Genomic DNA, 21,730 nt, shown 5'->3' on the forward strand with positions numbered 1-21,730 from the left:
GTTGTTGTTGCTTGTTAGATGTTTGTTCCTGTCACTCTTAGTATTGCCTTGCCTTGTTTCATCTTACCTTGTCCCGCCTCTGTTAATACCTGGATCTTTTGTTAGAAGTTTGTTTTACTGCCACGTCAGCTTGTTGTTTTCTAGTTTTGTTTTATTAAATCAGTTTTTGCTTTTTGAAAAATGAGTCTGCGTCTTGGGTTCACCACGTTCAGGCCTCGTCGTGACAGACAGATCCAACAACGACTCTCCTGAACTCTCGAAAATGTTCTTTTCTTTATTGTGTCACTATTTGATGCCTTTCAACCTATGAAAATAAATCCAGCTGAGTTGTACAAAACTTTTCACCTATAATAGCATGACTCAAAAAAGAATTTTTTTTTAATAAATGCACGACCTTAAGATCTGAAAGGGATTGTCTTTGCATTTTTTATACAGTGTTTGAAAGGTAATGTCAAAGTCTGAGAAACATTTCTTTGCCACTGCATGTTGAAAAAAAATCTGCTCTTTCTTAACAGCATTTATGAGAATTTAGGATAAGATATTTTATTTCAAGTTTTCTTTTGATAATGGCCTCTACTGATGGTTGGTGAAAGCTATAGATCAATTATTCAAAAGGAGAATTCTTTGAGCTTTCATCGAAAGAAATATTGGGGAAAAATAAGGTGCAGGTCACTTAAATGGAGCTATTGTAGGAGTTTAAAAGCTTGCTCATCTTCTGTGAAATTTGTTACTATTCTATTGTGACAAATAAGCTGACAAATACTACAAAACAGAAAACATACAACTTACATTTTTCACATTCGCACAAAATTGTTTTTAAAGATTCCATCAACTCTTGCATTCCAGAAAGCTTTGTATAAATGTGGCAAAGACTTCAAGTATGAAAGTCTGTGACAACAGTGCTGTCTTATGAGAAAATAATTTGATACAACGTAAGAGTAAAACTGAAAGTATCCACTAGACATTGAAATAGGTCGGTTTCTGCCACTGAAGAGTGGATTTCGTACATCTCATTTGCACTGCCAGGAAAAGTAATTTGCTTTGCCACAAAGCCTGTTCTATGAACACACAGACGCTAACAGGGTCCGCTAGAAATTTGATTTATGGACAAGTAAAGGCCCTTTTCAAAGAAATGTGAAGTGCCCACTGGAAAAAGACTGCAAAATGTATTTAAGAAATTAAATTAGTCCTGTATAAACAAGGTTTAATAAGGTACGTTTTTATGTCAAGCATTCTTTTTGCATGTTTAAAACTGTCATATGTTCAATAGGTAATATATCCAGATTTAATTCCACTTCCAGGGAAGAATCTGATCTTTGATCCTTTAAATACAAACAGTAACAATATGAAACTAGCTGATTTTCTGTTAGAAACTACATCTTTGCACATCCTGGTTGGTTGTTTTTAATACTAAAAAAGCATGCCATATGTTTGAGACAAAAACATTTTTGAGAAGTTGCTAAATTGAGTAATTATCTGCCTTTGTCACAAGAAAATAGTTAAAATATAATTTCAGCAAAATGGGAATCTATTTTTCACAAAGTATACAAAGCAGAGCAGATAAAATGCATCTCTAATAAGTGCAAGCTCAAGAGTAAAATGTGTGTAACAATAAAATACAAAGCATCAGAGTCAACACTTCAATTCTGTTAAAATCAGTAGTTTTAACAATTACATACTGTGCTTGAAGATGTTAGCAGGAAAAGTACTGTGAGAGAGAGTGACTAAAATAAACAAAAAGAAAATGGATTCCTGGGGTAAATATGGTCCGATAAAAAACTGTCCAGATCCAAAAGTTTTTTTCTGGACCAGTCATAGTTAACGTCTGCAAGTACACTGAAAGCCTGGAGAAAGTTCAATCTGAATTTTAAATGTGATGCATGTACTGTGAAAACCAGGGGCCAAAGAACTCCATCAAAAAAGTTTTTTTTCTTTGCATTTGCCTGTTTATATTTATTATTCTGCTTTAACAGACTCACTGAACACACTGGTGAATTAACTTACAAAGAGCATCTCTTCGTATTACACTGTTGATAAATTACTGAAATTAGAAGTGTCAGCTCTGCTTATGGAGAAACAGATCAATGAAATTACCTCGACTTTGGTTTGTTTTCAGCAAGCAGCAAATACAGACAGGTCTTCACTGCAACCATGCGTCTGATAGTTCAGTTAAATTCAAAACCTTCAGTTTAACACAGCTGCTCATACACATCAAAAACATAAATAAATTGATGTTCATCCTACAGGTCTTGTTAAATCTTTGTTACTTCTTTCTAACCACACTAATACTGGATTCACTGGGGCTATGGGATTTGGTGTATATTTATTTGTTGTTACCAGCTGGTGAAATTTCACAACTTGTGCAGGCTGAATAAAACAAGTAAAATATTTTTAACACCCTCCATGCTTAGTTTTCTCATTTCCTTTTTGTCCTTGTCTTTATTACAATAATTTGTAAATGAAGACCTGTGAGATGTTCCCATTTTTTTAATAACCTATGTGTTTAAAAAAATATGCTTTTGACTTGAAAATAATTTTTGAAACGGCTCCAGTTTGTTAGAAAAAAAAAAACAAAGTTTCAATTAGGAAGCTCTCCAAAATGCATCAAATGTCACAGGTTTTAGCTGATGGAGGGCTCTAATGCATGACTCATCAGGCTGAAGGGTTCTGATAAAAAACAAAAAATCATTTAAACTAATAAAGGTGCTGCAGAGGCAGAAAACCCAAAAACAAAAATACAGAACAGAGAAAAGCACGAGTCAAATTCAAAAAGCCAAACTGCACGGCTAGTATGAAAACAAATGATGGTACTTCACTGAAAAAAAAAAGCATACAGCACATACTAGGACAAGCAAAGAATAAATGCAGGTCAGGTCAGGCAATCAATGACAGAGAACAGGTGTAACTCAAGAACAGGAAGGAAAACTAACTAAGCACAAAACTAAAGTAAGGCAACAGCAGAGTGTAAAAAAATCAAGACCCAAGTGAATTTGCATTAACAAAACATTACCTGAGAAGTCAAAGAGAAAAACTAAAACCTGAGCACAAAAATTCACCAACTAGAATAATAAAAGTACGAGTAACATATAAACAAATCCAAGATTTCATCTCAGCAATACACAGAAAACTGTCTTAAATTCATATTCATTTTAATTATACATTTTAATTGTTTGAGAAGTGGGGACACAAATTTCTGTGTTCTTGCTAAAGTAAACTGTTTATTCTTGCTGAAAAGAAGATTTCTGCTGTGCAGCAGTAGAGAAAGTGTTCATTGACCGATTTTCTTCATGTGGAATTCATTTTAATAAGAGACAAGAGTGGACTGCAGGGAGGTCAGTCAGATTAACACATTCTGGGTCTTGACACGTCTTCATCAGTGGTTTCCAGATAACTTCTTTTATTAAAAAACTTCCCAACTTTTCTGAAAATGTGGATTATGTCAAGAGTCTACTGTATATAATAAGCGAGAATGTTTGGAGAATGCGAGTTAAATGCTAACAAAGCTGTTAAAACACAACAATACTCTGCTGTTGTGATGACAGTTTTTGTGACTGAGGCAAGAAATCAATACATCAGATGGTGCACTGATGAGTTGGACAAAATAAACTCAGCTCTGTTGGACCTTGATGAATTTTTGTTGAGAACAATTTATCAAGAATTCTGAGTTATTGATGCGTATGACCGTGTTGAATTACTATGGACTCCTAGTTTGTTGTTGAAGAAAAGTTAGACACAAGTCACAAACATCAAGCTACAAAAAATCCATATTAATTTATGTATTCATTTGTATTATACAACTGCCATTATAATTTGAGACTTTAACATACAATTTAAATGCAAGAATAACATTGATTCCTAATACTGATGTTATCTCAGTAATCTGCATTTTGTGTAATATTAGGCCCAGGCTCTGATCCCATTTAAAAACCACAGTTACTGAATTAAGGTAGGTATGGGCACATCACAAATAAAGGTGCAGGGCAGCAGAAACTTACATAAAATTATAAACGAAGAAAAGTTCCCAAAAAGTAAACACAGAAAAAGTAAACAAAAAGTACAAACAGTGGCTCATTTGGTGGCAAGATTTAAGCAAAACTAATTAGGACAGAGCTCTATGACACTCAGCATCTGGAGTGTTCCGCAAGAAATTTATTGTTTTTCAAGTTTTTTCCTCATTTTCTAAATCAGTTTTGTGCTTTGCCTACAAAGTCCAAAAAAAGCTTTTGCTTTCCTTTGTTTCCAGGTGCAATGGTAGTGACTTGCCAATAACCAGATGCTGCGTGTTACTCATTGATTTAAATCAGCTCACAGAGTAATATGCTGTACAGTCAGGGAGGCTTGGGGGAAACAATCAAGTCACAGATTGGAAGTATCGGCTCACGACACTAATCTTCTGCTTGTTCGCTGCCTGTGTGGCTCCCAGAGCTTTAATGAAACAAAAAAAAATCTTCTTACAACCCACAAATGCAACACAGCCCAAAGTATAAGAGACCCTAACACAGCAGAATATTTGAAGGTATTACATAAATACCAGTGCTGCATATTAGAAAACATGACTGCGATCTTATTGTTGAATGTTGCAATGACAATCTCAATAAATCCACATTTTCCTCTCTTTCTGTGCAGTTTGGCGTCTTGGCTTACAATCATTTAAACCAGGTGAGGTCAGAAGGAGTGTCGAGAGACCATATGATTGGCCGAGTGCCAAGATATTCATGCAGAGCAGGTCAGTAATTGAAGCAGAACTTGGAATATAAAAGTTTATGTTTTATTGCAGTCCAAGGAGTCCTTTGCAATATTGATATTTTATGCTCTTTTATAGCAATGATGATAAAGTTTTGATATATTGCGCAGTACTAATAACAAAACAATGTTTATTCATCTTCATCTTCCTTAATAATACTGACATTTTACTGTCCTCAATGGACTAAAAACTAAAAAAAGGATTAAATGTCTGTAATATATTGATTCTTACAACATAGAACAGGTGGCTAAATGTAATTTTTTACTACATATACAGCTATTGAGTAGCAAGAACATAATGGTTCTTGCTACGCTATCTTGTAGGCTGCACGGTGGAGCAGCTGGTTAGCACAGTTGCCTCGCAGCAAAAAGGGCTTTCTGCTTTGAGTTTGCATGTTCTCCACAGATCTGTGTGGGCTTTTTCTGGGTACTTTGGCTTCCTCCCACAGTCCAAAACCATGCATGTTAGGTCATTTAGCAACTCTAAGTTAGTCCTAGGTGTGATTTTGTTTGGATAGTGGTCTCATTTGTCTCTATAAGGCTCTGTCACAAACCTGTCTGGGGTGTGCTGAAGATAGGCACCAGCTCACTCTGACCCCACAAGGATCAGAAAAAAAAAAAAACGGATGGATGGATGGATTGATAGACAGTGTGCTAGCCTTTGTGAGTTCCTGGACTACTAAACCTGAGGCTTGCTGAACTGAATGAACTGACAAACGGAGCTCTCTATAAAGAAATTTAAAGGGTCTTAATGTGTTCTATTTCAGGTCTGTATCTGAAGAGGAGCGTAAGTGCTGCTTCTACGTTGTGCACATCACTTTGAAAATACAAAAAAGACTGACATTCTGCTCTGCATTCACATCATCACTAGTCATGTTTTGTATAGGTTAACTAATAATTCCAGTAAAAACATAATGAGATATATAATTAGCTCCAAAACTGTACTTTGTTGCAGAAAAGTGAACAGCACAGCTCTTATCACTATGGAGCAGATGGCCCACAAAGGCACATGTCAGGGGAGTTTTTGCACAGCTCTGGTTTGTACCTCAGGCCAAGCAGACAAAAACCCTGTTGGCTTGTTACTGATGGCAGTTACTGGCCTCTGTGACAAAACCTGCCTGACAGCTAAATCAACATCAAGTGGGGTCAGAAAAGAAAAGAAAAAATGAGCTGTCATTTATAGGGGAGGGGGGGGCAAGGAAAAAAATTGGAATGTTATTAACAGACAAGATCAATTTAACTTTGACCTTGACTTTTAGGACAAAATACACACACATTTCACTTACAAATCCCAATTATGTTTATTTTCCAGTTTAAATCTTATGTCTGGTTCTATAAAAACAATCAAACAAAAACCAAACACTTCATGTTTTAATGTTATGTTGCAAAAAAAATAAAAAAATTCTAAAGCAGTAATACACCAAATGTTTCCTCATCAGTTCAGCAGAGAATTTACTTATGCAAAAACAAAACCCATTTGTAAATATAGCTTTTAAGAGATGACCTAATTTCTTCATTAAATCACCCTCCTAAAAAAAGATCAAATCTATTTTTGTGCAGGGCATTTGCATTTGAGAGGCATTTGTGAATATTTGATGGGTTGTTCTTGCACCAGGAAGATGATCAGACAGGCAGGGAGGCTGGTGCAGAGTTTCAGGCATCAACTGCTCCTCACTGGTACTGAAATTTATTATAGGCTTAAATTACTGCTGATGTAATAGTAAACAGGCATCTAGAGAACAATATTGGCAGGAAAATGTGCATTTTATTTATTTATTTTTTACTATTTTTAGTAGTTTTCTATTACTTGGGTATTTGTGTATATTTAATTGTTTTCTTACTTAAGAGTTGCACAGCATACCTACCTTTTGATTGTGGTGGATTAAAGAAAAAAAAAACTTTCAACTTCCATACAACTATAATTAAATCATGCACTTGAATTTGAAATAAAATGGACTTTAAAATATAACATGTTAAATGTTGAAAGTGTACCAGTAAAGCTACAAAACATTCTGGATGAAATCAACAAACAGAATTTCATCATCTACTGTGCAAAACACGATTAAAGAGTCAGATCTCTGCGAGAGATGTTGAACACCAGCACTCAGTGACCTTGATCTGGAGACCCCCCACATTAAAAACAGATGTGATTCTGTATCGGAAACCCCTGCAGGGCTCAGGGACTTCCCTGAAGTCCACTTAAAGTGAATTCACTCTAATTTAAACTCTAACATGAAGGGAAAAAAAAGATGAAGACCTCTCTGAAAAATGTTCCACTGGTTTGATAAATCTAAATTATCATTTACTTATTTATTTGTTTGTTACCTGTTTCATGTGATCATGCAATTTAAAAGCTTAAAACTACTTTAAGTTGAATGGAAAAGAATAGACATCTTTAATTAACAGAAGGAAGTCCAGTTGCCTTGTTTTTAAACTCTTAGTCTTAAGAAAATTGGGATCAGAAGAGATATGTGAATGTGAAAATGTCAATAAAAGTGAAATGGAATTTTCTGATTATTTGAAAATCCCATTTTACTTTTATTGACATTTTACAATGTATCCTGACTTTTTAAAAAAATAATAATATTTGGACATATCTCTTTAATGATTAATTTACCAAAGCACTATGGTCAGAGTTCTCACATGAATAACATTATGGCAGCTCAGAATATTGTTAAAATATCCTCCTTTGTTCTCCTTGACAGATCTTGTGTTTTACAATACAACACATAAACAAGACATTTATTTTGTGCATTTATTTGAGCTCCAAACTGAGACTGAGGAGCTTCTCCTTACAGGCTCATTCAAAGTTTGTCATGACCATGAGGCATCTGACACCTGTATCCGAGAAACGGCAGAGAACAACTCCTGAAACCTGCTTGTCCATCATACAAAGAAGCTTCAGGGCTTAAACAATATGTGGAAAGAACTCAGAGAGTAAAACATCTTATAATCTGCTCATTTTGGGGGAGACAATCTAGATTTTCAGTCATTTGAAACAAAAGAACATCAACATAAAAACAAGCCACTAAACACACAAGTGGAAAAATCACTGCAATAAAATCCAAAGTATTTTCACTGATAGTGTCATGATGTGAGGAGATAGAGGCGAACCCAGAGCACAGACTCATTTTGAAAATAAACTAATTTATTAAAATAAAAGAGAACCAAAAACAAAACACTGACGTGGCAGCAGGAAGGAAACTAAATACAAAACATGCTAAATCCAAGAACCAAACGGACAAGGGCAGGAGATGAGCAGAATCAGACATCAAGGGAAAACAGACAAATGAACCAGCGAGTAAGTGGAGGAGGTGACCGGGTTTTAAAGACAGAGGGTATTTAGGTGAAGTGGGCACAGGTGAGTGATAACGAGGAGCAGGTGGAGATGGGCGCGGCAGGAAAACATATGACTGACTGAGGAGAGGTGGATAATGACAGGAAACAAAGACACAAGAACTAACAAAGATAACCGAATAAAATAAACAATAAACTCAAACTGAAACATGAAGACAATAAAAGCAATAAATTGAATACAAAAACCCAAATCCTGACAGATAGAATCTTTGTATCTCACATTATGTTTTTTATTTATGTAGACTTAATTTAAAATGTGATTTCAATTTGAGGTGTTAAAAAATTAGCTTAGAATATTATTATTTTTAAATAAGGTTAATTCTGTCATTTTTATAAGTATCTCTCCAATTAGTCAGTGTATGAGACGTGATGTATACTCTGAATAGGTCACCACTCCGTCACAGATTTTACAAAGTTTTCAAGTAAACTGATTTTGCCAATATTTGCCTTTCACCCACACATTTATTCTGGGATTAAAAATAGTCAGAGGTAACTTTCCGCTTCGCTACACTCCATTGATCCTGTGGTACTTCAAGATCCAGACAGCAAAACTTGTGTTGGAGAGCCAACAGGACATTGTGATTGTGGACAAGCAATAGAATAAGACAATATCAAGAAAAAAAGCAAGAATGAGAAGTTTAAAACACACCAGAGGCTAAAAAAGAGGGGAATAAGTGGAAACATAAGGCCACGGTGGTTCCAGTGATTGGAGCAATCAGGGCTGTGACCCCTTAAACTGAGAGAGTGGCTCAAGAACATTGGCAATCTCAGAACACAGTCCTAGGAAAAGCTGAGAAACTACATCAAACGGTCAAGACTTTCATATAACTGTGTGTAAACAGGTAATGATGAAATGAGGAAACGTGAAACAGGTGACCTGAGATGTAAGTGGAACAGAAGATCTAAAAAGGCAGGAAGCATCGGGGTCAGTGCCGGGCAGACGGACGGGATGGATCTGAAATGTCAGGACAGTTTGTGGAAATGTCAGCGAATGGATAAAAGAATAAATGAAAATCTGAATGCAAAGCAAATGAACTGTGGGAACGCCAAATCCAGGTTGAAAAATGAGAAACTAGTTTAAGTTCTTTTAATAAAAAAAAGATGTTTCAGTCAAAATCTGTCCCTGATGTTGTTCTCAGTAATTTAAGAATCAGTATTCGGTGACAAGGTTTTATTACAGCACCTGCATTTTCCCACAATTCATAGCTACAATGTGATGGATTACTGAAGAGTTAGAGGTGAGAAGATGAAATTTTGAGGCCACACTCGAGGCTGACCCTGTGACCCATCTCCACCCTCCCCATCACAGATCAGCAGCAGCACATCCAATTAGGACCGTACACTCACAGTTTAGGTTCAAACACTGCTGTCCACTACAGTATGTGTTGTACTGACAGAAAGGGAGGAAAACAACTTTGCCTCAGTCTAATAAATGTAAACCATTGGTCTCCAATCCTGGTCCTCGAGGGCCACTATCCTGCATGTTTTACTTGTTTCTCTGCTCCAACACACCTGATTTGAATCAATGGGTGATTAACAGGCTTCTGCAGAACATGGAGAGGTCATTAAACCACTGAATCAGGTGTGTTGGAGCAGGGAAACAAGTAACACATGCAGGATAGTGGCCCTCGAGGACCAGGATTAGAGACCCCTGATGTAAACTGATGTGTTTCAAACCCAACTCCAGAACATCCTTTCCATGCCCAACTTAAACTTCATGAAATTTAGGGACTTTGTGTATTAACAACACAGAACACATTTACCATGCAGGTAGTAAACCACACTCAGGTCCACCTGGTATATGAAAACATTTCCAAGCAGGAGGCAGCTAGGTCATGGTCTGTGAACACAGGACAGCAACAACAACAGCAGCAATCAGCCTTGTTTTGTCTGTAGAACCCCGAATGATGTTGATGACGTTATCAATAGAAAAGCACAATTTCTAGTTAATTTTGTTTTGTTTTATTTTTTATTTCAAGCAGCAATGTCAAATGTGACCTCCTTTAAGCTTCTAAAATGAGATTATTTGTTGGGGTAATGCTTTCTCATCCTATCAAGCCTCTTCTATTCACGTGTCAAAATCTTCATGTTACCATTTTAGCTTGAGTTAGCAGCGAAAGACAAAAGGATGCCGATGTCTAATTTGGTTTCATAAAACATAAGGTTGCGTGTGTAAGTTTAAGGCAGCTTAAGCATGTTCAAATGGTTGAAACGGTTGGTGAGGGGTTGTATAAGGATGCAAAGCAAATAGGCAAAAAGAGAGCGCAAGCCTTCATAACTTTAACCATTCCAACCACGCAGGTGCAGCAATCTTTCTAACAATTCACCCAGGCTGCTGCTGAGAGAAAACAGGGAAGAGAGGAGAAAGTCAAAAGGGTAGCCCATCACATTCATATTAAACATGCTCAATATGAATGTTTTAAAATAATGAGGTAAACATATATAAAATTAATCCCTGTGAGCCAAAGGTTCCTGCTCCCAGACGTTTTTTTTTTTGTTTTTTTAATAGAGTCATTAGCTTCACTGCACACCCACAAAGTAGAACTTTGTCTCTTTGTTAATCATATCTACTTACAGTTCGAAAAAGAAGAGAAAAACAGTATATTTGAGGCATACTGAAAGCACTTAATGCACTCCAGCATACAAAGTACCATGCAGGACCTTACTGTAAAGCCATTTAGTGACAAGATAAAATCATTTTACTGACCAGCAGTTTTTTATGAGTAAATGTTTCCACTTCCGATAAATTTTGTAAACAAATGCACTACAGATACAATATCAAAGCCAATATAGAGAATATCTTTATGCAGTTTGCAGTTTAAATGCAAAATATGTAATTACATAAAAAAGCTCGTGTGCACATTTCTGATCAAATGTTTATAATTATTCTTTGTGAATGCAAAGGCTTGTTGCACTTTCAGATTACAACTACAGTTTGATTTGTATAAATCAAGATGGATCTGATAAGTTATAATTTCAAATCAAGAAGCAGTGACATTCCTTTGTAGGTTTCACTTTTGAACCTTCCACACCAGCAAAGAAAAGGCCACTGCAAAGCTTTCTAATTAAAATAAAAGAGGAAGGGATGAAGGACATGAGCTGAAATGTCTGAAGTACAGCATATAAAAGAATATTAAAATATATAAGCATTTTTAAACTGTAAATAATCCATTTAACGTTCCTGAAAACAAGGATGATGGGTCTTTGCAACTAAAATGGTTTGTCTTGACTCACTAATTTAACTGTTATTCCATCAGTCATGAAAATGACTGAATCCTAAATATGTGTGGCCAACACATGTTAAGCTGTTGTGAATGACCACACATTAGAAAAATGTCTGTGGGAAGTAAACTGACTTAATGGACAACACTTTTCTACTCTCAACCTCTCAGAGCACTTTGCAGAACACACATAACACAAGTGCTTCTTATTCTGTACATGGAGAGCTTTTCTTTGTATTACACATACTTGAACACAAAGGGGATAAGATGGGATTCAGCATTTTGTCCAAGAACATTTCGACATTTAGATTTGTAGAGTCGAAAACTATCAGAGGCAGTAAATGGCACCACTTTTTTGTTTAGCTGTAATTTAGGTACACATTATTTCAATGCTAACATTACTCACTACTTTTTGAAGCATACTATAAAATAATTGATGAGGTTCTCAATACAAGATCATTATTTACCATTTCTTCAGGTTTGCACTTTTTATGCTGCTGAAATTTATGTTAGCCTGAGTAAAACCCACAGGTAGTGGGTGACAGCTGATGAATTGCTTCCTTTTCTTTATGTTCTAACTGTTAGGTGTTGAGAGGGAAGACTATTATCATTATCATAATAGTGAGGATTTTACTGCACTTACAAAAACAACAGTTGTCAGTTCTTGGAAAAAAAAATTTTTTTTTGACTTGGATCTGTATTTTCTTTGGTAGAGTCTGACAAAGAGATGGATGAGGGAAGCTAAAGTTCCAATTTAAGCACAAGGAAACCTTCAGCAGACTTTGTGAGCTTGTTGTAGTAGTTTTTCAATAGAAAAGGTACTGGAACACTCATCCATACATGATCTGCTGCTGTCAGATCATTTAGGAATGAAAGTCAGAATTTTTGGTTTGTCCATTTTATTAGGTCTGTGTTTCTTCCAAAATAACCTCATAAGTGGCTTCTTCTTGCAGAGAATTACAGCATGTAATGGTCAACACAACAACTGCAAGTGAAGTATTTAAAAAAGCCCATAATCATGCTAATGACATTGTATAAAGAACATATTTTAATCCTGACCATGATCTTTTTCTAACACTAACAAAGTTGAGGTAGTTGAGTCAAACATGCACTTTTTATAGTTGAAAGTCTTGCATTTAACAGCATCATCCACCAATCTTCCTTCCTCAGGAATAGAACAGAAAAACACTTGAGATTGGAAAACCAAGAGAATGATCTGTTTTCCAATGTGGAAACACTCATATAATTGTATTTCATATTGACACAAATGTCCTGTTTGGGAATTTGGTATGTGCTGAGGCAAAAGAAGGTATAGCATATATAACACTCCTGTGGGTCCTATCTGAGTGTATGAACAAATGGTCTGAAAGAACCAGAGGACTCTTTCATTGAACTTCTTAGTTTGAACTAAATGAAAATGGTGAAAAATGGCATGAAGTCGCATTTAAAGATTATTTTCTGATGGAAGCATACCACAAATTAGCAGACTGTTTGAAAAAGTTGAAAACAGATTTTTTGATGATTGGCTCATTCATGCTAAGAGTCATGAGAAAATAATAGCCTGCAGCTCTTCATACAGTACATGAAAACAATTTCTACAAAATAGCATAAGTGTGTTTGAACCAGAATGCACTTTAGAATTTAGTGTCATTAATTATGAAAAAAAACGGTGAGAAGTAAGAGAAAAAAGCACCAAACATTTTACTGTTTATTTTACTGAAGTACAGATATTCAACACGGAGCTGTTACGTTCTTAGTAAAGAAAACTGCTTTTTATTAAAAACATTTTATTCATTTGAAATATAAAATCTTGGACCAACTTAATTTAACTGTCAAGATTTATAAATGTCTGTAACTTTTATTGTTTTTAAGCAAAGCAGTACCTTTCTCTGAAAACTTAGAGTTATATAAAAGCCATTTTAATTATAAATCAGTTCAAAATGAATGGCATAGCGGTGACGTTGTTAGAGCTGTCTCCTCTTAGGTTTTCTGTGTCATGTTTGCATGTTCTCCCTGTGCATGGGTAGAGGAAATGGATGGATGGATGCATGGATGGATGGATGCATGGATGGATGGATGGATGGATGGATGGATGGATGGATGGATGGATGGATGGATGGATGGATGGATGGATGGATGGATGGATGGATGGATGGATGGATGGATGGATGGATGGATGGATGGATGCATGGATGGATGGATGGTTGATATCAAAATGGCCAGGAGCATGATAATGATCAAAGTATCTTAAGCAAAAAGCAGGTTTTAAAGACACATAGCTCCTTATTAGATAAATTTAAATAACTGTTTGTAGCCTGGCAGCCAACTGTACGAAAGATGCTCCAATTTGGCAGCATCTTTCTGCAAAAAAAAGCTAGCACAGCTAACTCAGATTTTCATTTACGTGTTTTTTAATTTTCAGTAACTCAGGTTGAAAAATATCCACAATAGTCAACTGATCAGCTGTCAAGGGATGACCTTTTTGATTCTCAATGGAATTTTTTCCTGGTCTAAGTTTGTTTCTTCATGATAAATTTAGCCCTCCAAAGGCAAAATAATGTATTATTTTCATTACAAAGCATTCTCCAGTGGATTCATTGCCCTGCAACAACTCCCCGATTTGGTGAAATTACAGAATATTGCTCCGTTTTATATTCCAGCTCTCACCCCACACACTCTCTGTCACACCTTCTGCAGCCCTGCCTACAGGCAGCAAACAGCAGCTGCTGACAGATGAATCAGATTTCAGGTGACAGACCTGAAATGAATCTACAGCTATGAATCTATGTTAACCACTGTTACATTGACTTAGTATGTACAGATTGATTTAATTTATTTATTTCTACAAATGCTGAAGTGTGAAAAGCACTGTCCCTGGAAAGTGATCAATGCAAAGACAAGTAAGAGGCTTGGTTTATTTTAAGCCCTCACTTTCATCTCTCTGTAAATGTGCCCAGCATCCTGCCAAAGTCTTTTTCTGAAGAGGTTGAAAAATAATACCATCCTGTCATGACTTAATTATTACCTTCAAAAATGTTTTTTTTTTCTTTTTTAAGTATCATATTTTTTCACTGTAAAGGCAAGCAACATTTATAGATTGATAATAACCTGTCACAGATCTGTTATGTGGAATGTGTAACCATTTTTGCCATTACAAATTGTCCAAAAGTTAAAAAGAATATGACCTTAAGTCACAGTTTTAGTTTTGAACCCTCTCCTCATGTTTCTTTATCTCTGGTTTCTGCTATCCATCACTCTGTACCCATTCAGACTAATCAATCTTGTAAAAACAGTCCAGCAGTCTGTTTTGCTGTCTTTTGTTATGTACTATCCCTCACTTGTTGGTGACATTATTCACAGCTAGTCCTGTTTGTACCTTGTTAAGTTTTTGTCATTTTGCATTTTCTCTTCACACAGCAGAAGTCCTCAGCTGTTCTCAGTGTTCCCGTCATAACTTGCAGCACCTGCACCTTATTAAGACTAATTAGCCAAGCAGGTTATGCCCACTAAAATCAGTCATCTGCCTAATTTTTTTTGTCACACTACAAGAAAGATCTAGGTAATTAACTGAGTATCCCCAGTTTCTGTTTTGGCAAACATCCCCTGTCAACACAACACATGAGCAGGCCTAAATAATTACCATCCTTAAGATTAAAAGGAAGACATCTGACTCGGAGGCTCAAATTAGGGAACACAACATTAGGCATTGATAAATTTACTCATTGACTTGATAAATGTTTGACTTCAGGCTGCAGCTTTAAGAAACAAGAGCAGAATTTGATCTCTTCATCAACAGCATTAGTTTAGTTTGTAGCACGGGTCTTCTACCTGCTGAGTTAATGAGTTCCTAAATGAAAATCTGTTTCAGAAGAAATTGCATGATAAATTGTTACAAACCAAATCATTGCTGGATGTAAACAGACTGATATTTCAGTCTGTACATGTTGATTATGCCCTGTAAACCTGTTTTGCATGATAAATATTTTCCTCTATTCATCATACGTAAACAAGCATCATACTTTGGTGTTCAGAATGTACATAAAATCTTGTTCTGTGAGGAAATAACCCACCTTCCTCTAAAACTTTGTAGCTTTAGGCTTTCCTTCTCAAACAGTCTTGTGAATCTGGTGTGGCTGCATTCCACAGCCTGCACAAACATGCACACACACACCAAACAGGCTGCCACGTCTGTATTTCCATCACTCATTTACTCCAAGGCTGCCCTGATTGCTGCTCTGGAAAAATCACATCAGATAAAAATCCAAATATAACTGTCCTCTAAGCATCAATGGAAACAGTAATTTACTGAGATTCCCAATTGACTTAATGGCTGGATTTGCTTGAAGCCGTCATGAGAACTGTCACAGTCATTTGCAGCTACATCAGCAAGAGATGTAATGATCTTTCTCTGACTTCATGGCTGAAATATCAGGAAATACACTCTACATGCTTATTCTAAGAGATCAAATAAAAAGACTGCATAGATTCTTAAAAAATAATCTTAATCTAAATATGATTCCATCAAAACTGCAGTTTAAAAGAATGTTAAGATGAGACTGATTTTGTTTTCCACCCAAACAAACCAAGCAGCATGACTGCTTTAACTTACTATTAAACACCACTTTGTAAAGAATCACTTTACCACAAACTGAGATACTAACAGTATTTCATTCATACAGCTGCACAAATGTAATAAGCAGCAAATAATCTGCAAATTCAGAAAATAAATTGCTTGTTTTAAATAAATAACGTTGTTTTTTCTAAATACAAGCTTATAAAAAGTACAAACTGAAGATGTCATTGTACACAGACATTTTTGTATTAAAGATACAAAATATAAAATAATTTATTTAGCTATGTTGTCAGTTGCAGCCAAATTAGGTTAAATTCAGTTCTACTTGTCTTTCCCAAAGTAATTATGGAAAAATAACTTTGTGATTTTGATTTATTCACTTTTTACCAAGCAAGCACACTACTTTACAAAAGCCTAATTTTCATGTGCAAAAATGAACACGTGGCTTTTGAATAAATTATTACCTGCATGATATTATGTCTTAGTTTCAATATATCTACCTATATTCACATTCCCACGCTAACATCGGAAATCCACTCTTTGAAATGCATCTAATCAGCTTTGGTGAAGACTCTCTGACTTACTTGTAATTAGTTTCAGAGATAAAGCAATCCTGTTTGTCTGAAATGGCAGCTCTGGGAACTCTCTGAGGGGATCTTCACAATAAGGTGCTCTCCTCAAAACAACACCCCCTCGAGGACTTTTTCCATTTGCATCCACATCATTAATAGCGGTGCAGGAGTAATGTACCAGCCAGCCTCAGTTGGTATGAGGGGAAAATGAGACATTGTACTGCTATGCTCACAGTAAGGACTCAGAAAAGTCTGGAGTTCACTCTCAGTTCATTATTCACTGTTTTGGTCCATGTTTTGAGGCTACAGTTAAAAGTTTTTGTTTACACAGTCAGCAGTTTTTTTGTTTTTAGAAATAAACAGCACTGTCTGGACCAGACACCTACATGTCTGCAATGACTTGTTTTCTCTTGGAGGGGCACCCACGCTAAGTCATGAGCTGAAAAAAATCATTACAAACTAAATTTCAGGAACTGTGACACTATCCGGGCCTTCCAGTATAAACACAAAAAGTAAAGATATCTTCACCAAGTGTTCAAAATGACAAAGAAAGTCCTTTTAGTCAAAAAGCATGTGTTTGTATTGACGTTCATACACAGAGCTTCATCCATGAACTTCATATAACCTTTACAGCCGCCCTTTTTAAAAAATGCATTGTTAACTCTTTTAATAATGCAATTCGAGCTGCTGCAGCAGCAGTAGCAGGGTGTGGAAGGGAAAGTTCAGGCACAGACAAAGGAACTGTGACACAAAACCATAAACATCAGTATCGCAGCTTCAGATCCATTCATCCTTTCTGTTTCAGATTCCCAAAAAGGCTGGAGCCCATCAGTCAACAGGTGAGAGGTCACCAGTCCTTCACAGGACCAACACAAAACACAAGAGGCAAAAAACCACTCACTCCTAAAGTATCAACTAATAACATGTGTGTTATTTAACTAAAATGAAAACCCAGTTTGTTGAGAAAACCAGCAAATGCATTGGGAGAACAGAAAGAACAAGGTTTAAACACGAAACAATCTTGCTTTGAGTGCCGACTGTGTTGACCATTTAGGAAACAACAAAAAATATGTTGAAGTGGATAAAAAATGTTGAAAAATTAAAGTAATTATATACAGTTAGGCATGATACACAACAGCTAAACTGCAATACAAGAATGTTAAAGTACCATTTTTAACCCGATACACAGCAACAATCAAAACTTTTGTAAGCTGTTGCAAAAACAATGACCCACAGCTGCAAAATTCCCCCAAATGTTTGAGTTTTGCAATTCAAAGCTAAGCGAAAAAAAAGAAAAAAAAAAAAAAACAGCCCTCCCTCATGTTGGGCTTGTGGGAACCTGCTCAGTCCAGGTCTCCAACAAATTTTCCACAAATCTAAAGAAAAGTTCAGCCAGCTTACATGCGGTTGCCGTGCTGGTTTGTCGAGGTAACAACCAACCTAGCTTCAACACACAGTGGAATATTTCAGTCTCACTCAGAGTGCGAAGCTGACACCAACAGAGAGGCACATCTCTACTCTCTGCAGTGAGTCAGCTTGCAGAGAAGGTTTCATTCTTGCATGCAGCAGTGCTCGGTGTAGAGGGAGCTCATGTCGGTCTCCAGTGCTCTAAAACAAAGCGCGTTATGTGAAAAGTCCACAAGGACACGGCAAGTCACAAAAGTCTAAAACTGAAACTGAATGAGTCAGAATTGACTATTTCTACACTCCTTTCACATCATAATACTGGAATAGGAAGTAGAAATGTCAAATGTCTGGCTCTTCACTTACGTTAATTGAAGATGCTGTCTGCCACTTACTGACCGATATCATGAGTCTCCATCTGCAGCAAATGCATTCAAAGCAATTATGTGGTAAGTCCCAGCAACATGGCTTGCACTTAATGTAGCTGGTTATTTTGTTGTAGCGGCTTTCATTGTTGCAAATGTATACTGCTTTTATGCTGCTTTTTTCCATTTAGATCCTAAATTTGTTTCCTCTGGGCTCTGAAAACAAGCTCACAGGCTGAAAAGAGAGTAACCAATACTGTGTAAGAACTTGTAAAGAAATGAGTGCATAACAACAAATGAATGCTTGGAAAAACTAATTTCACAATTAATGTCCTAGTTCTGAAGTGCATTCAAGTTTTTGTGATGATCCTAGAAAACTGGCATTCTTTACAGGATAAAAATTGCAACTATCTGAGGGCACCAGGGACACAGCAATCCTTGATGTGATCTGATGATAAAAAGCCTCCTACTGGCACTTCTAAAAAAGTTAATCAATGTGACACCTCCCCTGCTTGCTTATTCCACACAAAGGTTTATCGAAGGTTATGTGAAGGACAACGTCTTGGCTCAGGTGAAGTAGCTTCGTAGATATCATGCAATAATTAGTTTGCCTCAGAGGTACTTTTGGACAGAGAGGGGAATGTTGTCTCCCTGATTTTAGTCTTTTCTGTTGCGCTGAGATAAACTGCTGGCTTGGCAACAGCTGCTGTAGATAGGAAGTGATCCCTAAAATTGTCAAAACATCCAATAAATTATATTGTGTAGTTAAAAAGGTTGCTTAAGACAAAGCACTTCTTTAGCCTACCACTTTTTCTGCACCAAATAAGCAGCAGACATTGTAAACCTCCCAGCATTATCTTCTTCCAAAAGTTATTTTTATTACCTTGAAAGGATATAAACCTCTGACTCAAGGACAAACCACATAAATTTGATCACATTTGGGAGCTCTTTCTGGACTGTATTGGGAAGTAAAAAAGAAAAAAAAAAGGCCTCCAGAGTCTTTTATGAACTTGAATGGACTAAAACTCAAAGCTATGTCAAATTATATCTAGTATATAGTTGTGGCTACTTTATGCCTGATATCTCCTGATAAGTCTGGTGACATAGTCCTACTGTCCTTTTCTTGTCTTATTTTTCCATTATGTTTATAATTGGTGTGTGTTGTGTTTAATAGGATTATATGCATTTTGCAAAAGACAGAATAAAAAAGGAAAAAGTTTTGCTTAGATGAAGGCAAGATGAAAAATCAGTGAAAAAGTGACTGTGTGGACCATGCAGATTTTTTTGGCACTAATCTAGCATGAAATGGTCTTTTCTGTCAGAGTAATAGAAGAAGCTGAAACCTGTATTTTAGAGGTAAGTCACTGGGGGCACCTCCACAAAGCTCCACCCGGCAGATGCCTATTGGTGCCGAGCTGAAATGGAGACCTGCCTCTAGGAGGAATGTTTACCCAAGCCTAGCAGAGAGCCTTATTGCTCAAAGAAGCATGAGTAGAGTTTTTTTTTTCTTTTTTCTTTCTCTCTCTCTAGTACCAGCTCTGTGCCATTTCAGATGAGGACCTGCACAAAATGAGCCTCCACTCACCCGCGATGACAAGAATAGCTCTTTTAAAGACACAGAGATGGAGAGAAATTAACAGTGTGTGATGAAGCGGAAAGTAACTGCACCAGAGAGAAGGAACCGAAGCAAAAAGGATTCCTGACATTCCTGAAAGGACGAGCACAAAAGCAAGACGTGTGAGGAGAGGAGAAGATTAGTGTTTTACTGTTTCATTAATAATACATTTTATTCATTCATATGTAGCTGATTAAAAAGCCGAGTGAAAAAAACATTTTCTTTGCAAGTTTCTCCCATGTATACTGCTGCTTCTGTAAACCAATGAAGTAACCTGATATGAGGTACGCTCTTATGGCAGTTTCCAAGTGCAGACACTACACGTTTTACTGGATATTTTCCCCTAAAAGAGATGCATTGTGATGTGTCAGAGTAGATTCATTGAACTCACAACCATTTAGGCTTCTTTTTTTTGCACAATATGCATGCAGACATTACGTTCATGATACTTACATTTTTCCTCTCAAATAGCTTTTGTATTGTAGCCTCATAATAAAGGTTAAACTCTCACAAGACTTAACCTTATGGTGGTGTTTCTTTCTTTTTTTTGCCACATATCACACCCTCCACACAGCCTGATCCTCCACAATGGAAGATCTTATTGTATCAGATTCCAGGTGCAACCTGCGGATGGATCTAGTTTTATCAAAGAAAAGTCAAACTTTCCAATCGCGGGGAACAGATTGTGTGGGGTTATATGTAAATAACTGCAGGCAGCGCAGTTCTCTCCCAGCAGTATAAGCTGTAATATTAGAAGCCTTACCTTGGATGTGCTGGTTCACCACATTCTCCAGCCGGTCCAGCCGCTCCATGATCCGGAGCGTGTCTCCTCTTTTGTCCCCCTCTAACTTTGTCTCCGGTAAAGGCATCGGGACCTTGATGTAAATGTTGGCGATGTAGTTAGTGACCCATCCGACATAGAGCAGGCAAATGATGTTGGTCATCCCGCTCAGGATCACGCACGTTGACACCAAAGTTTTGGTTCTCCTGGTGCAAGCCATGCCGACATCCCTGCGTGCGCAAAACCACCTGGAGTCTCACGTTAAACCGCGGCACAAGGCGAGGATCGCCCGCAAAAACAAAAAGGGGGGGAAGAAAAATTCAAACCAGAAAACAAGTTATTTCCTGTGCGATTGTGCAGCGATGCAATATCCGAAGCGCAGAACTTTAAAAGTGCCGTGGGTTTGGATTGTTTGATTGTTTTGTTTTGGGTTGTTTTTTTCCCCCGCGATCCTAAGATACAGGTAAATGTCAAACATCTACAGGTGAAGGTCCCCTCTGCCGCTCCATGGCGAACCTCCGTCAGCTCGGCTGCATGTGAGGCTTGAGGAAACAGGAGGGACCCGGAGCATCCTGCTGCAGCCAATGGGAGGGATGCTGATGAGGACTGACAGCCTCTCCGCTGCGCACTGACTCACGGCTCGGAGCCAAACGCTTTTATACTCCTGCAAACAATTTAAACCTGCCCTAACACCGGCTCTTTAACACTCCATTATGGGTTTTAATCATTCACTAATTCAGCTGAAACTTTCTACATTTGTCACTACCTGCTGGCTTTGTTTCCCCTTTTTTTTTTAATCGTCCGATGCATAAAAAAACCTTTAAAACAGATTAGATCTTGTCTAATTCTATGGTGGTTCGGAATCAAACCTCGACACGGAGACAAAGAGATTCCACGTGACCAATCAAGGTGTTCCGAGGTCGCGTGCTGTACACTGAGCGCGGGGAAGAGGTCGCTGCTGTTGTTAAACCAAAGAAAAGAAGTGAAGCAGAGACGTGCTGAGGATGACCTTAACCTTTAAGACAAGTTGTGTCCGTTTGGCTTCTGTTGCTGCCTCACAGATTATAGGAACATTAAATAACACTTGAAAAAGGCTGAG

General features: G+C 37.1%; 1 protein-coding gene across 1 annotated transcript in view; it reads right to left on the reverse strand.

Annotated features, from left to right (window-relative positions):
• galnt18b (UDP-N-acetyl-alpha-D-galactosamine:polypeptide N-acetylgalactosaminyltransferase 18b) overlaps positions 1–20,851 on the reverse strand; it is an 82,479-nt gene extending 61,628 nt beyond the window's left edge. Inside the window, exon 1 of the mRNA XM_017439867.2 lies at positions 20,614–20,851. Coding sequence (XP_017295356.1) covers positions 20,614–20,851 — 238 coding nt within the window. The remainder of the gene's footprint in view (positions 1–20,613) is intronic.
• Positions 20,852–21,730: the final 879 nt, after the last annotated feature.

The sequence above is a fragment of the Kryptolebias marmoratus genome, linkage group LG15 (genome assembly GCF_001649575.2).
Source record: "Kryptolebias marmoratus isolate JLee-2015 linkage group LG15, ASM164957v2, whole genome shotgun sequence".
Classification (NCBI taxonomy): Eukaryota; Metazoa; Chordata; class Actinopteri; order Cyprinodontiformes; family Rivulidae; genus Kryptolebias; species Kryptolebias marmoratus.